At 34.9% G+C, this 15,544-nt stretch overlaps 1 protein-coding gene across 1 annotated transcript in view; it reads right to left on the minus strand.

The window, feature by feature from the left end:
* Positions 1 to 5,478: 5,478 nt before the first annotated feature.
* LOC124836339 (DNA topoisomerase, type IA, core) overlaps positions 5,479 to 15,544 on the minus strand; it is a 58,798-nt gene continuing 48,732 nt past the window's right edge. The window contains exons 21-22 of the mRNA XM_047311489.2: positions 13,530 to 13,625; positions 5,479 to 5,958 (exon numbers count right to left, since the gene is read on the minus strand). Of these exons, the coding sequence (XP_047167445.1) occupies positions 5,833 to 5,958; positions 13,530 to 13,625 (222 nt within the window). The 3' untranslated portion in view covers positions 5,479 to 5,832. The remainder of the gene's footprint in view (positions 5,959 to 13,529; positions 13,626 to 15,544) is intronic.

The raw sequence follows: 15,544 nt of genomic DNA on the forward strand, positions 1-15,544 counted from the left end.
AGAGGATCATTCTTAGACAGATAACCGGAAGATGTTATAGATTTAATAGAACGGAAGATAGTCGATAACCAACAATATGAAACAAGAGAAAATTCAATGACCTTGTTAAAGGGAGTACATGAAATGGAAAGAGGTGCAATAGATGGAAAAATGATAAATGAAAGAATAGACGGGCTAGAGAAACAACTCGACGAAATTGTGAGCTTGATTAAAACTTCAACTCCACAAGTTGCTAAGGTGTGTGAAATTTGCATTTCAACAGGACATTATATTGATGAATGTCCTAGCATAACAGAAGCTATCATGGAGGAACCATCTCAAGCTCTTGTTGCAAACATGTTTAGAAGCAATAAACCATATCAACAACACAAGCAACCTTATGTTCCACCTCAGTTAAGGCAATAATATCAACTAGATATGTCACTTCATATTATTCTTCACCTCCTCCATTTCCAAATCGGTTGAAGTTGAGAAACAAGAAAAGGGAGGAATTAGACCAAGAGATCTTTAATACTTTCAAAAAGGTGGAGATCAACATCCCTTTGTTAGATGCTATTAAACAAATCCCAAAATATGCTAACTTTTTAAAAGAACTTTGGAAAAAAAAGGCATATTAGGGATAATTTGGTAGTAAATTTGGAAATAAATGTGTCAAGCTTGATTAAGAAGCATATTGAAATACCGCAAAAATGCAAGGATCCAAGTATGTTTTATGTTCCTTGTGTTATTGAAAATTCAAAGTTTGACAATGTCATGCTAGATTTATGGGCTTCCATAAATGTAATGCCTTTATCAATTTTTACTTCTCTAGTCTCTAGGACCTCTTGAGACTACTGGTGTGGTCATTTAATTGGCAACCCGTAGCACAATTAACCTTTTAGGTGTGCTTGAGGACGTGCTTGTCCAAGTTGAAAAGTTAATTTTTCCTGTAGATTTCTATATCTTGGATATGAAGGATGATGAAGGAATCAGTCCAACAACTATTATCTTGGGAAGACCCTTCATGATGACAGCATGAACATGGATAGATGTGCATGAAGGATCATTGACAATGAAGATAAGAGATGAGAAAGTGCAGTTCAACATGTTGGAAACCGTGAAGCATCCGATGGAAGATCATTTTCTATTTTGCATTGACTTATTAAGTGATTTTTTAAATAATTTATCTTCTAGTTCTTAGATGTTTTTTCAATTTTTTTCTCCATCTTTGGACTATTCTTTTTCAAAAATGTCATTCATAACTTTGGATGATGAAAAAAATTATAAAGCAAGTGCTATTGAAGACGTAGTGATAATAGATGATACCTCTCTGGTGTCCGAATGTGATGTTGGGGTGGCTGAGATAACCTTAGATAGTAAAATATTGCAATATGTGGAAGAACAGTTTTTGCATATTATTAGAGAACATAAGAAAGAAATAGGTTGGATTGAGCCCTATACATGTGGTTCCTAAGAAATATGAAATCACAATGGTCAAGAACGAGAAGGACAAGTTGACTCATATTCAGTAGAGAAGTGGGGCACATAACTTAGTAGTTGACTATCTTAGTAGGATTGAAAAGGGAAAAGATAACATTCCGATTCAAGATGACTTTTCCGATGAAGTCCTACTAGCATTCCTTCCACCATGAAGGAGGTAAGTACCCTCATACTTTTCTCTGCATTCTATATATAAGGCATGTGTTGAGGAAAATGCATAGTTTAAGTGTGGGGGAAATAATTTTATTTGTTCCCTATTTTGTTTTTTTTAATAATACTATTTTCAATAAATATTTGCAATGGATTTGAGAGTTTGAATGAGTAATTGGGATGATCATTAATTCAAGAGAAAAAAAACGAGTCATGTTGATATGAGTGGATTGCTTTTTTGATTTGCTGATTGAGTTGATTTGAGAATTTCTTGCTTAAATCTTTTGTGAAAGAAATTTGAACCTTGTGAGTTTTGGGCCAAATGTTAAGGGTGAACCACCATATGCCATACTTATTTTTCTTGAGTGATTTGCTCATATTTTGTTAGTACTTTAATATTTAGCTTGATTCTTTCTTTTACGGCTGAGGTAAATATGCATGATTTGATATGATTGAGACATTTCTTGTTTTAGCTACTTGACCAAATAACTTGTTCTAAGATTAATCCATTGAAAGCCTTTTAAGTCTTAAATCTATTTTCCTTATTTTCATTCATTGTCAAATGTGAAAAGAAGAAAAAATATATGTTCCTACCTTAGGAAGAAAGAAAGAGTAATGGATTATGTTAAAAATAAGTGATGAATGAATAAGTGTGTGGGTGGCAAAAAAATAATAAAAAAGACAAAAGGGGAAGATAAATAGCTAGAGTTTTGAAGAAAAAAATGGAAAAGAGAATGGAAAACGCAAATCTTCCTTGAGAGAGCATCAAATAATAAAGATTGTTTTGGAAATCAAATGTCATTACTCTTTCTATGTCTATTTCAAAAACTCAAAAATTTCAAAAAAAATTCCTACCTTTGTTTGGCCTCATTATAACCTTTAAAGAGTCCTCATGATCAATAATTTAATATTTTTCTGAAGTATGTGAATATTAGAGTCTTGCTAGATATCAAGGGTATCTACTTAGGTATTTTAAGTGTAAACACAAGCCAAAAACACGTAAGAGAGTTGGGGAGAAATAAATACATACTTGAGTGATATCTCTCATATTTGATTTTCTTGTGAATTCAAAAGGTCAACTCATGTGGGAAGAATAAATTGATTTCATTGCATGCTCATGACAACTTGATTTATAGAAGATTGATCTGTATATGGTGTTATTCATTCTTTTGATCTAAATGCAAATATGGAATGAAATGACCCAGAACAAAGTCTTGGAATTAATCATTTTTTCCCAAGAGTGTAAAAGTGTGGGGGTGTGATGAATGCATATTTATGCCACATTTATGCTTTAAAATTTAAACTTTTGATGATTTCTTGAGCTTAAATGGTTGATTTAAAGTGAATTTGTGAAAATTGGATTTGTCGGGTTTGAGAATTAAAGATGCTTAAAATGTGATTTTTAGTTGTATAAATTGTGTTGGATATTCTAACGTTTATTGGTGCAACTAAAGTTAAAGTTTTATTCATTTAAAATGCAATTAGAGGAAATTTCAGGGGCTTTTTTGTAATTTTGGAAAATTAAGAAAGACATAAATGAAATTTTAAAGACAATTTTGTTGATATTTAAAGATAATTAATTTAATTTGAAAATATACACAAAAAATATCTATAAAATATTCTTAAAAAATGATTAAATTTGTTGAATATTTAAAAGATATAGATATAAGATAAAAGATCTTATCAACAAAATATTCAGAGTTGAAACCCAACTAAGCCTATATAAAGAGATCCAGGGGAGACAGAAATCATAACTCATTCATTCACTCAGACTCCTCCACTGGAAGCAATCATCCACCACTCGTCTCACTTTTATTTTACTTTGTTTTCTACTCCATTCATGGAGGGCTAAGCTTCTAGGGTTATTCCATTGTAATTTCATTATGGATTCTGAGGTTAAGTTGAATTAATGTATTTGTTTCTTTTGATTATTGATTTTAGTTATCTCTTTTCTATGTCTTTCATCTCTTAATCACATTAAAGTAATGATTTTTACATCATAAGGTGTTTGAATCTACATGCATATTGATCATATGAGTTCAAAGGTTTTTAGATTTGATTGAGAATGTACTTTGATTAAATTTAGGAACTTTCATATGATTAAACGAGTTTGTGCTACTAATTGAGAATGTACTTTGATTGGTGATAAGAATTTCAACTATAATTAATTGAAAATTTACTTTAATTAATTAACCTTTAATTTGGTTAGGAGATTTAAGAATAGACATGATTAAACACAATAGGATTTGATTGAGAATGTACTTTGGTTAAATTTATTGTGAATAATCTAGAAAGATCTTACATTTGATTGAGAATCTACTTTGGTTAATTTTATGATCGCCTCAAGTTAATTAACTTTAATTAATTTGAAACTCGAACAATAATCAATTGAACAACAATTTGTGGATAACTGATGACGAATCTATCTTGAAAATGTAGTGGAATTAGCCTATTTCATTATAATTGTTTCAAAGTTTCTCATTTGTTCTTCAATTAAAATCACAACAGTCTTCAACACCAAATTCATTAGGATAGGTTTTCATTCTTATTTTTAAACATTGCATAGCATTTACTAATCTTTTGAGAGTCTACATAAGAGTCAAGTATTGAAAAATAATTTCGTATTCATTGAAAAACGACTCAAAGTTACTTTAACTTTATCTGGTTTCTTGACTACTAACTTGACAATATTGGAATTGTCTTATAAAATAGTGTTAATTTGATAGCTTCAACAACATGTCATGTATAAAAAGTGGGGTTAGAATTTTGAAGCATATACTTAGTTACCGTGATAACTAGTTGTGCGCTTAATAAATATTCAGATCTACACCATGTTGAAAAACCCAGCTAAATGCTCAGCAAGCACATTTCTAAAAGCTAGTTCACATAGTTTATTATAATTATTATTTTTAATTTATTTATTTATTATTTGTTGAATGTAACTGTTGGTAGTAGCTGTCTATCAACACTGATCTATAGTTTGTTAAGTGTCTCCTGAGTCTGCTCAAATTATTTGAATGGTTTATTGACCTTCAAATAAACATCTAATAACTTGAAAAGTGTAAATAGAGTTGGTTATTTAAAACGCTTATCTTCTGTAACTTAAGCTCCTATTCTTAAGTTATTAGATGATTAGTTTCATTAGTCAAAACTGTACGTTATTATTGTTTTTTTTATAGAGGTTTATGTATTTCACATGATCAATCCTATCATTCTTTTTATTTTGTAAATCACTAATTTAATTATGTGTTCATCAAAATTAATTAATAAATATATCATCGTTTCTCTTTATATTGTATGTTTTATATTTTCTCTTAACACATTTATATATGTATCAAATAACTAACATTTTAAATCTACATTTTCTCGAAAATGCAACGTAGCGTATTTAAAAGTCTTCCAAAATACACGTTCCAAAAATGAACTATACATGTAAGCTTCAAGTGATTCATAACTCAAATAAGAATTGGGATAACCATTCAATTTAATGTCCCTCTAAAAAATAATAACCTGAATTATTGCCAATGATAAACTTTAATAATATCTTTTACCTAATTGAGGAAGAATTTTTCTAATAAAAATATTTTAATCGAAGTATCCATATTCAAGTAAAAATAACTTGCATTGATGAACTATTTCACGGTATTAACCTTAAATAAGCATTCCTCAGTGACGAATAGTAACAAGAGTACTAAATCTTAACCTCGCCATCTCTTTCCACAAATACAAAAATATTCTTAACATAGACTATAATGTCACTCTTTTCATCATCTTGTAAGAGCCTGTCGTAAACTCTAGCAACGTCAAGTATTCTAAACATCAAGAAAACAAAATAAAAAGAGCAAGAAAAAGGTATAACCTTTTTATGGATTTACAAGGCAGATAAAAGAATATCAATCCTTGCTAAACTAACCGTTCAGTGCTTATTCAAGTTCAACCAATATGGATACAACAAATATTCCTTTCTCTAAATTAAATAATATATTGGCCTATGTTATAGACATTTAACCAAAGACTACAAAATTTCTTGAACAATTATAAATATACATTTGGGTCCATAAAAGAACCTAGCAGGACTCGTGTGGGACTGGATTCACAAATCCTTTGGTTGGAGAATAGCTGGAAATTCCAAGTAGCCAAAGGCACATACTAACGTAGCCAATCACGAAAAAACCTGCATTCATGCTGAAAAAATAGGCCAACTTAAAATGCTTCAATAACTTCAACTTGGGCTTTAGATTTGCCTTTTGGCCGACCAGACCGTCTCACGTCTTTTCCGGATAAAAATTCAAGGGCTTTTTCCAGTGTCACATCAGTTGGCTTGATATTCTGAATGTCAATTTCAAAAGAAAAAAAGTCATACAATACGAAAGGGAAACTCAGCCAACTCAGTTAATACGAAAGTGAAAAACTTTAGCGGTGGGAAAACATGCTTTGAGATGTTACTTTCACATAATGGATGTGTTCAGTTACCAATTGGACAGTGAATAAAAAATGTGAAAGGAAACATTTCTTGCCTCGGTCACAGGCCTAACATTTGCTTGTCATTGTTGTTCCAACGGAAAACCATGAACACTATTTTGCAGAATACATCGATAGTAAAAGTGATTTATCCATTTTATGTTACTTCAAATTAATCCGAATAACTAATATTATTGGTAAATCAATCCGAATAACTAATATTATTGTTAGATGTAACAGACTTAGGACACCTTATTATATTTTTCTCATTTATAAATGCATGGTAGTTTCTTCCTGCACCCCATTATAAAGAAATTTTCCATTAGACAAAAATGACTTATAGACTACATAATCTAGAAGACAAATTTGACTTCCAGAGATTGTGCAATTTGGAAGCAAAAACTGACTAGCTTATGGATTGTACAATCCAGAAGTTATTTTTTAAATTTGGATTATGCAATCCGAAGTAATTTTTTTACTTCTGTAATGCCTAATTTGAAAAGGGCCAAATAATTAATTTTGGTATGGTGGTGCAGGTATCCTATATGCTCTACACACAAGGATTCAGCCTATGATTTTCTTTCTTTTATTTTAACATGATATCTAAAGTTTTGCCTAGTCCACGGTTCCGTTCTCCTCTTCCACCATGTTTATAGTCGAAGACATCATTCCCAACAACCATCAAGTGACTCATTTTAAGTGCCAACTATTTTGCCTCCTTTTCTCTCCTTCAACTCCTACAACTGAATCTGACCTCCCAATTACTCTTTGTAAAGGTATACGTTCTACTCGTAATCCCTCTCCATATTATATTGCTTTGAGTTGCCATAGATTATCTTCACCTTTTTATACCTATCTTTCATCCATTTCTTTTGTGTCCATCCCGAAATCTATCAGTAATGCCTTAGCCCATCTTGGTTGACATCATGCCATGCTAAATGAACTGTGTTCTTCATAATAGTTCTGGAAATTAGGTTAAATGGAAATTGATATGTTTATTACAAAGAGATCATACAAGATATATACGGGAGACCTAAGCTATTTTAGGAAATATAATAACTATATTCTATTCTAGAATCCCTTGATTTATGGGATTGTCCCTATTTATTCAAATCTGTACTGATTACAATAAAATATATACTTGTTATGAAATACACAAATTTCCTAATTTATTCTTTCCTAAAATACTATTTGATTTCCCACACTCCCCCTCAAGCTGGTGAATAGATGTTTTCCATTCCCAGCTTGGATACAATCTTCTCAAAATTGTGGCAGCCCAGCCCCTTGGTAAGAATGTCTGCAATTTGATCTTGAGAGGACACATATGGAGTGCATATCAAGCCACTATCAAGCTTTTCTTTGATGAAGTGTCTGTCCACTTCAATATGCTTTGTTCTATCATGCTGCACTGGATTGTGGGCTATGCTGATTGCTGACTTATTATCACAATAGAGCTTCATAGGTTCTTCCCATTTTATCCTCAAGTCTTCTAAGATGATTTTAAGCCATAGCAACTCACATATACCTTGTGCCATGGCTCGGAATTCCGCTTCAGCACTGGACCGAGCCACTACACCCTGCTTTTTACTTCTCCAAGTCACAAGATTTCCTCCAAGAAAGGTGCAATAACCTGTAGTTGACCTCCTATCCACAATTGACCCTGCATAATCAGCATCAGTATAGGCTTCAAGCTTCACATTACCATTCCTTTTGAATAGAATCCCTCTTCCTGGAGTTCCTTTAAGGTACTGTAAAATTCTGTGGGCAGCTTGTAAATGGGTCTCCTTTGGGCTATGCATAAATTGGCTAATTAAACTCACTGCATAGGCAATATCTGGCCTGGTATGAGACAAATATATAAGTCTGCCCACTAATCGCTGGTACATCTCTTTTTCAACAGCAACGTCTTCTTCTGCATTTCCAAGCTTTATGTTTGGTTCTAATGGGGTACTAGCAGGTTTGCACGCTGCCTTGCCAGTTTCCTTGAGCAAATCAGTGATATACTTCTGCTGGGATATAAATATCCCATTCTTGGAGTGGGCAACTTCAATTCCCAAAAAATATTTTAGTTTTCCCAAGGTCTTGATCTCAAATTCCTTGCCCAAGCATTGGCTCAACAATCGCTGCTCTTCTTTATCATCTCCAGTTAATATTATGTCATCCACATACACCAATAATATTGTTACTCCCCCTGACTTGGAATGTTTAAAGAACAAAGTATGGTCCCCTTGACTTTGTTTGTAACCTAGACCTGTCATAACTTTAGTAAACCTGCCAAACCATGCACGGGGGGACTGTTTTAGCCCATATAATGCCTTTTTCAGCTTGCAAACAGTGTTGGTTACAACGTCTCTACCGTATCCCGGAGGTATCTCCATATAAATTTCTTCTTCAAGGTCTCCATGTAGGAAAGCATTCTTAACATCAAATTGTTCCAAGTTCCAGCCATAATTGGCAGCAAGAGACAATATCACCCTAACTGTGTTCATTTTGGCAACCGGAGCAAAGGTCTCCAAATAATCAACTCCATAGGTTTGGGTGAACCCTTTGGCAACTAGTCTTGCCTTATATCTCTCAATTGATCCATCAGCCTTGTATTTCACTGTATAAACCCACTTACATCCAACTGGCCTCTTTCCTATTGGTAAGGTGACTAACTCCCAGGTGTTGTTCTTCTCTAACGCCTCCATCTCTACATCCATGGCTTGCCTCCATTTTCTGTCAGACAATGCCTCAGATAGGGTATTAGGTAGGAGTGTAGTGTTTAGGTTTACTAGGAAGGCTTTATGGGTAGGAGAGAAATTTTCAAAGGACAGGTAATTTGAGAGAGGGTAGATTGGCTGTTTGGTGCATTTTCTTGGCCCTTTTCTAATGGCAATTGGGAGGTCAAGATCATTTTGGGTTTCAATTTCAAGATCATTTTGGGTTTCAATTTCAGCCTGCACAGCTGGAGAAAAAATTGTTACCTCTTTTTGTGGATTTGAGTTGGATTCTTGAACATTGCTTGATCCTGGAATGGCCTTAGTCTTTCTTGAGTATACCAGCTTCTTACCAAATTTTCCAGCTTCAACATCTCCTTGATCAGCTTCACAATTAATTTCACTTGGTACAGCTTCAATTTGATCTAGTTTAGGTTCAAATATCAGGTCTGGAAGAATGGGAAAACCAGAATTACTACTTTCCTTATCTTCCCTGAAACTCTCCCCCGGAAGATAAGGTTGATGGAAATAGCCCTCTTGTTCATTGAAGGTAACATCCCTAGACACAAAGAATTTTTTGGATGGGGGGTGGTAGCATTTATACCCTTTCTGAGTGAGTGAGTAACCAACAAAGACACACTTTAAGGCTCTAGGATCAAGTTTCCCCCTGTCTGTATTATGAATATGGACATATGAGATGCACCCAAAAACTCTTGGTTTAAGATTATTTGTAGTGGATAGGTTTGGATAGAAAGACGACAAAGCTTCCATAGGGCTTTTTGATCCTAAGACTCTAGAGGGTAGTCTATTGATAAGGTGTGTTGCTGTAAGAACAGCTTCCCCCCAGAGATTTTTTGGAACACTATGTTGGAACAACAATGCCCGAGTCTGATTTAATAGATGCCCATTTTTTCTTTCTGCGACCCCATTCTGCTGTGGTGTTTTGACACAAGAGGACTCATGAATTATACCTTCTTTTTGACAAAAAGAATTAAGGACATGATTGAAGTAATCTTTGGCATTATCTGACCTAAGCCTCTTAATATTAACACCAAACTGACCTTTTATCAGGGAGTGGAAGTTTAGGAAGACAGAACTGACTTCTGATTTTTGTTTAAGTAGGAAAACCCAAGTGACCCTTGTACAATCATCTATAAAGGTGACAAACCATCGAGCACCAGACACATTTGAAACATTAGAAGGTCCCCATACATCAGTATGAACAAGATAAAAGGGGAAATTGCTAATTTTATTACTTATTGGAAAAGATACACGCTTGTGCTTAGCAAGTTCACACACCTCACAATGAAGACTCTCAACATCTAACTTTGTAAACAGAGAGGGAAACATAATTTTGATCACTCCAAAGGAGGGATGTCCCAACCGACAATGATAAAGCATGATTTTTTCTCTGTTGGTCATCAAAGATTCAGATATGAAGGAATGAGAGATTCTGTTTTTGTTGGACAGATTTGGATCTTCAAGATAATAAAGGCCATTCCATTCTCTAGCATGTCCAATCATCCTCCCCGAATCCTTGTCCTGAAATACACAATGATCGTTGTAAAAAACAACCTTACATGACAAATCCTTTATAAGTTTTCGTATAGAGACTAGGTTGGTGGACAGCTTTGGGACATGGAGAACATCTTTTAAGGTTATTAAAGAATTGATTTGGATATTTCCTTGACCAGCTGCAGTTATAAGGGTTCCATCTGCTGTGGCAATTTTCTTGTTGCTGGGACATGGGGAATATGTGGAGAAGTATTTGGCTAATGGTGTCATGTGGTCTGTGGCTCCAGAGTCCAATATCCAGTAATTGTTAAAGGGTGTATCTGAGACATTTAATCCAAAAGAAAGTGGAAACTTACCTGAATATGCCAAAGAACACACACCTGTAGGTTTTTCCAGCTTACTAAGAAAGGTTCTCACCCTTTCTATCTCCTCTTGATTAAGATGGGCAGCAGCTTCTGGATTATTTCCTTCATTTGTTCCAGCAGCAACATAAACTTGTCCTCCTTTCCTTGAGGGGCCTCCTCTGTGTCCCCCTTCTCGATCTCGATTTAAAGGCTTCCCATGCAACTTCCAGCACTTCTCTCGGGTATGACGAGGCTTATTGCAGTAGGTACACCAGAGACCATCACCTTTTTTCTCCACATTTGCTGATCCTCCTTTCTTCTGTTCGGCTACCATGGCCAACGTCTGTTCTCCTTTATGGTCAGCCACCATTGCTGAGTTCTCTACTACTGCTGGACTCTCCAACATGAGACCCCTTCTGCTTTCTTCACTTCTCACAATAGCCACCACTTCATTGAAGCATGGTACCTTTTGCTTCCCCAATATTTGAATCCTAACTTGATCAAATTCAGGATTCAAACCAACAAGGAAATCATAAACTCTGTCTTGTTCGATATATTCCTTGAGAAGTGCTGAATCTTCAGTACATTTGGCTTTTATGACTCTATAATGGTCTAGCTCCATCCATAATGATTTCAACTGATTGGCATATTCTGTAACAGTCTTGTTCCCTTGTTTTGCTGCCAAAGTTTTCACCTTTACGTCATATACTTGAGCAGCATCTTTGGCTTTAGAGTAGGTTTGCTCTACAGCATCCCAAATCTCTTTTGCCGAATTAAGGAACATGCATGTGTCGCTGATTTCTGGAATCATTGAATTCCACAGCCACGCCATGATCATTGAATCTTCCTCATCCCATGTAGTAAACTTGGGATCCTCCTGTTTGGGTCCAGACTCCATCAGGTGACTCAACTTCCCCTTTCCCTTCAGCACTGTACGAACAAGTTGGGCCCACTTCAAATAATTTCTTCCATTGAGTCGATATGCAGAATGGATATTCTGCAGTTCTCCAGGAAGCTGGGAATGGGAATTCCCTGTTTCTGGGGTTGGGTTCACAACTTCCGCTTCCCTTGACATCATAGCAAGAAGATGGCTGAGCGGAAAAAAGGAAAGGCTGTGCAATTAAGGCACAGAGAAGACAGCAGCAACAGAAGATTGAGCGATAGAGAAGGTTGCAATAGCAAGGGAAAAAAAATGTAATGAATATAGGAAAAGATGCAGCAGCAATGCAGGCTGCCGTCTTAGGGTTATGAGAGATGCAGCAGCAATGCAGGCTGCCGTCTTAGGGTTAAGAAAAATGCAGCAGCAATGCAGGCTGCCGTCTTAGGGTTTACAATGCGCAGACAGAGCTTCCTAGATCGGAAGCTCTGATACCATCTGGAAATTAGGTTAAATGGAAATTGATATGTTTATTACAAAGAGATCATACAAGATATATACGGGAGACCTAAGCTATTTTAGGAAATATAATAACTATATTCTATTCTAGAATCCCTTGATTTATGGGATTGTCCCTATTTATTCAAATCTGTACTGATTACAATAAAATATATACTTGTTATGAAATACACAAATTTCCTAATTTATTCTTTCCTAAAATACTATTTGATTTCCCACAATAGTAGAATTGGGAGCTTGCCCATTACGGGAAATCTGTTGTTAGTTGCAGGTGAGTTTTTGCTATCAAAGTTAGTCCTGATGGTACTATTGATTGCCTCAGCTCGACTTGTAGCCAAAGGTTACACAAATATTTGGATTGAATTATGGAAATATGTTTTCTCCAGTGGAATAAAATGGCATTTGTTTGTTTATTTTTCGTCATGGTTGCTCTTCAACAATGACCTCTTTATCAAATAGACGTCAAAATTGCTTTCCTCAAAGGAGATTTGTAGGAAGAAATTTATATGGAACAACCTCCCATATTTGTTGCTTAGGGGAAGTCTCCGCAATTTATACATTTTCTGAATTGATATATCATCTCCGCAAATCTTTATATGGCCTAAAACAGTCTCCTAGGCCTTGGTTTGACAAATTCAGTGTGGTTCATAAATTTGGAAGTGAGGCACATCATTTAGTCTTTTACCGTCACTCAAGTGTTGGATGTGTCTTTGACAGTCTACGTTGATGACATTGTTCTTATAGGTCATGACCACCATGACATCACCCAGATGAAACAATACCTTTGCCATCATTTTCGAATCAAAGATCTTGACAAACTTAGATATTTTTTAGGTATTGAGGTAGCACAATCCAATGATGGTATTGTTATAGTTTTACTATATTCAATAGTATTGAAATGGCTCAACCAGAGGAAGGTTGTTATAGTTTTACAATGAAAATATGTTGTTGATATTCTTGAGGTGATAGGGTAAGAAAATTGCAACCCAATAGAAGCTAATAGCGGACCAAGGTGAAATCTTTTTAGATCTAAAAAGATATAGAAAGCAAGCGGGAATCATATATCTCGCTACTCCAAGACTTGAGATCTCTATGTAATTGGAGTGGTCAATTTATGCAGAATCTTCACACTGGCCATTGGAATATTGTGAGGACAGAGAAATACTCAAATATTAGGGTATTGTATCTCTCACTACCTATCATCATCAATATGAATCTTATTTTCATTTTGTATGCAGCTTCTAGTAGCTTTTAATGGTTCTATGGTAGATTATTAGTATGGCAATAGTGTAGCTGTTTGCTTCTCAACAGATTACATACTAAAAGATAGAAACTATTTTAACCAAAATTAGTAAAAAATAGAAACTGCATTTGCATTGTCAGGACAACCCTAAACACAGGTTCAACAACTATGTCGCTATGGTTGTATAGTTAGGAGGAGAAATAAAATCTAAAACTAGAAAATGCTTAAAACCACCATCATACCTTAGGAACAGAAGCAATTGTGCGCCGATGTCTAACAGAAAACCCAACTCTTGCAAGCTTTAATATGACAGGTTGTCCATCCTTGGGATGGTTACCCTAATCACAAGCAAATGAATTAGTTCAGCAATGACTTAAAAATGCAGACAGGGAAAGACAAAAGGTTTATTAACATTAGAACACAAATCAAAATATCATACAAAAGAATAATACTTTGAAGATAAAAATTTTTGAAAGAAAATGTCGGCAGAATATTAAATGTATTACTAGAAGCTGCTAGAAGTAGTTAGAAGATTCTAGAGATCTCACTGTAATTATTACTTTAGGGTTATAGATCTTTAAGGTTAGAGTTCTCAATGTATAGAGGTTGATGTCCTGTTTCAAATCAATCAATTGGAATAAAAATCTTCTTTCTTTTATTAATCCTTTCAAGTTAGTATCAAAGCTCCCAATCTTTAGGGGCCCTGCTTCTGCATTTCTTCTTTATTGTCTTAATTACAGTTCCTTTTAGGGTTGCCTGAACATTTCCTCTAAAATATTGAGGTTCCTGAAGTGCCGCTAAACCTCTGTCAAAACCATTGTCGAAGCTGTCACCGAACTTTTGTCAGATCCATTGTTGAACTTCCATTGGAGTTGTTGTCGGAATTTTGCTGGAATTTTTGCCAGAGCTGTCACTAGACTTTCACCAGAGCCATCGAACCTTTTGTGGGAGCTCCTACAATTGCCATTGTTGAAATTGTCGTTGTTATTACTGCTGTCACCATCAAAGCTAAGAAGGGCCTGAGGAATCCCTGTTATTTTCTTAAAACATTGCAGCTCCAGCAACATTAATTTTCTAACTTCATAGGTACATGCACTACGTGCTAACGTTGAACATCTGAAATCTCTCATGGAGTCTATTACCTTATGGTGTACTTGCTCTCTAGCCATGACATAAACCCTTAAGACCCTATCAGAACATGGCGGGTCTAATTGGAGAAGGATATTAGTCACGGAGACTTTATTTCTTAAAACCTAGTTCCTCAATTTCCTATTTTGCAACTTCATGCCCAAAATTTTGCATGATCAGTTGGGTCACCCAAGCTTATCAAAGTTAAGGATGATGGTTCTGAGTCTCAATCACATTCAAGTCTTAGATTGTGAGTCTTGTCAGTTAAGAAAACATGTTAGATCTTCTTACCCTAAAAAGTCTGAAACGCGATGTAATTTTACCTTTTCAACTATTCACTCTAATATTTGGGGGCCAAGTCGTGTTATTTCTTTTGGTTTTAATTATTTTGTAACTTTCATTGATGCATTCTCTTGATATACTTGGGTTTATTTAATGAAAGAGAGATCTGAACTTTTGTCCATATTTATGTCCCTTTTTAATGAAATTAAGAACCAATTTGGAAGACAATTAAAATCCTCAAAACTGATAATGCTATGGAATATTTTTCTGCATTGTTTCTTCATTCTTATCTTCCCAAGGAATTTTACACCAGTCAACATGTCCCCACACTCCACAACAAAATGGCATTGCAGAGAGAAAGAATAAACATCTCATTGAAACTACACGCTACTTGATGTTGAATACTAATGTTCTTGTTCATCATTAGGGCGATGCAATCCTTACTGTCTGTTTTTTTATCAATAGGATGCCTTCTTCCTCTCTTGAGAGTAAAGTCCTTCACTCTATCACTTTTCCCAACAACTTTCTATACCATGTCTCTCCTCGTGTATTTTTCCCAACAACACTCTACAAAAGCTATTAAGTGTCGTTTTGGGATACTCTTGCCTTCAGAAAGGGTATAAATGTTATTCTCCCTCAACCAAGAGGTATTATATGTCTGCTGATGTCACATTCTTTAAGGATACACCTTTTCTCTTATCCTCCATGTAGGATCGTTCATTTGTTCAACAAATGTTTCCGTGACACTATCATGTGATTCCTTAGTTATTCCCACTCCTTTACCTCAAACTCAAAATGCAACAATTTGATGTGAAAAATGTTTTCTTACATGGACAATTAAAGGAAG

The sequence above is a fragment of the Vigna umbellata genome, chromosome 1 (assembly GCF_029865625.1).
Source record: "Vigna umbellata cultivar VRB3 chromosome 1, Vumbellata_1.0, whole genome shotgun sequence".
NCBI classification, from domain to species: Eukaryota; Viridiplantae; Streptophyta; class Magnoliopsida; order Fabales; family Fabaceae; genus Vigna; species Vigna umbellata.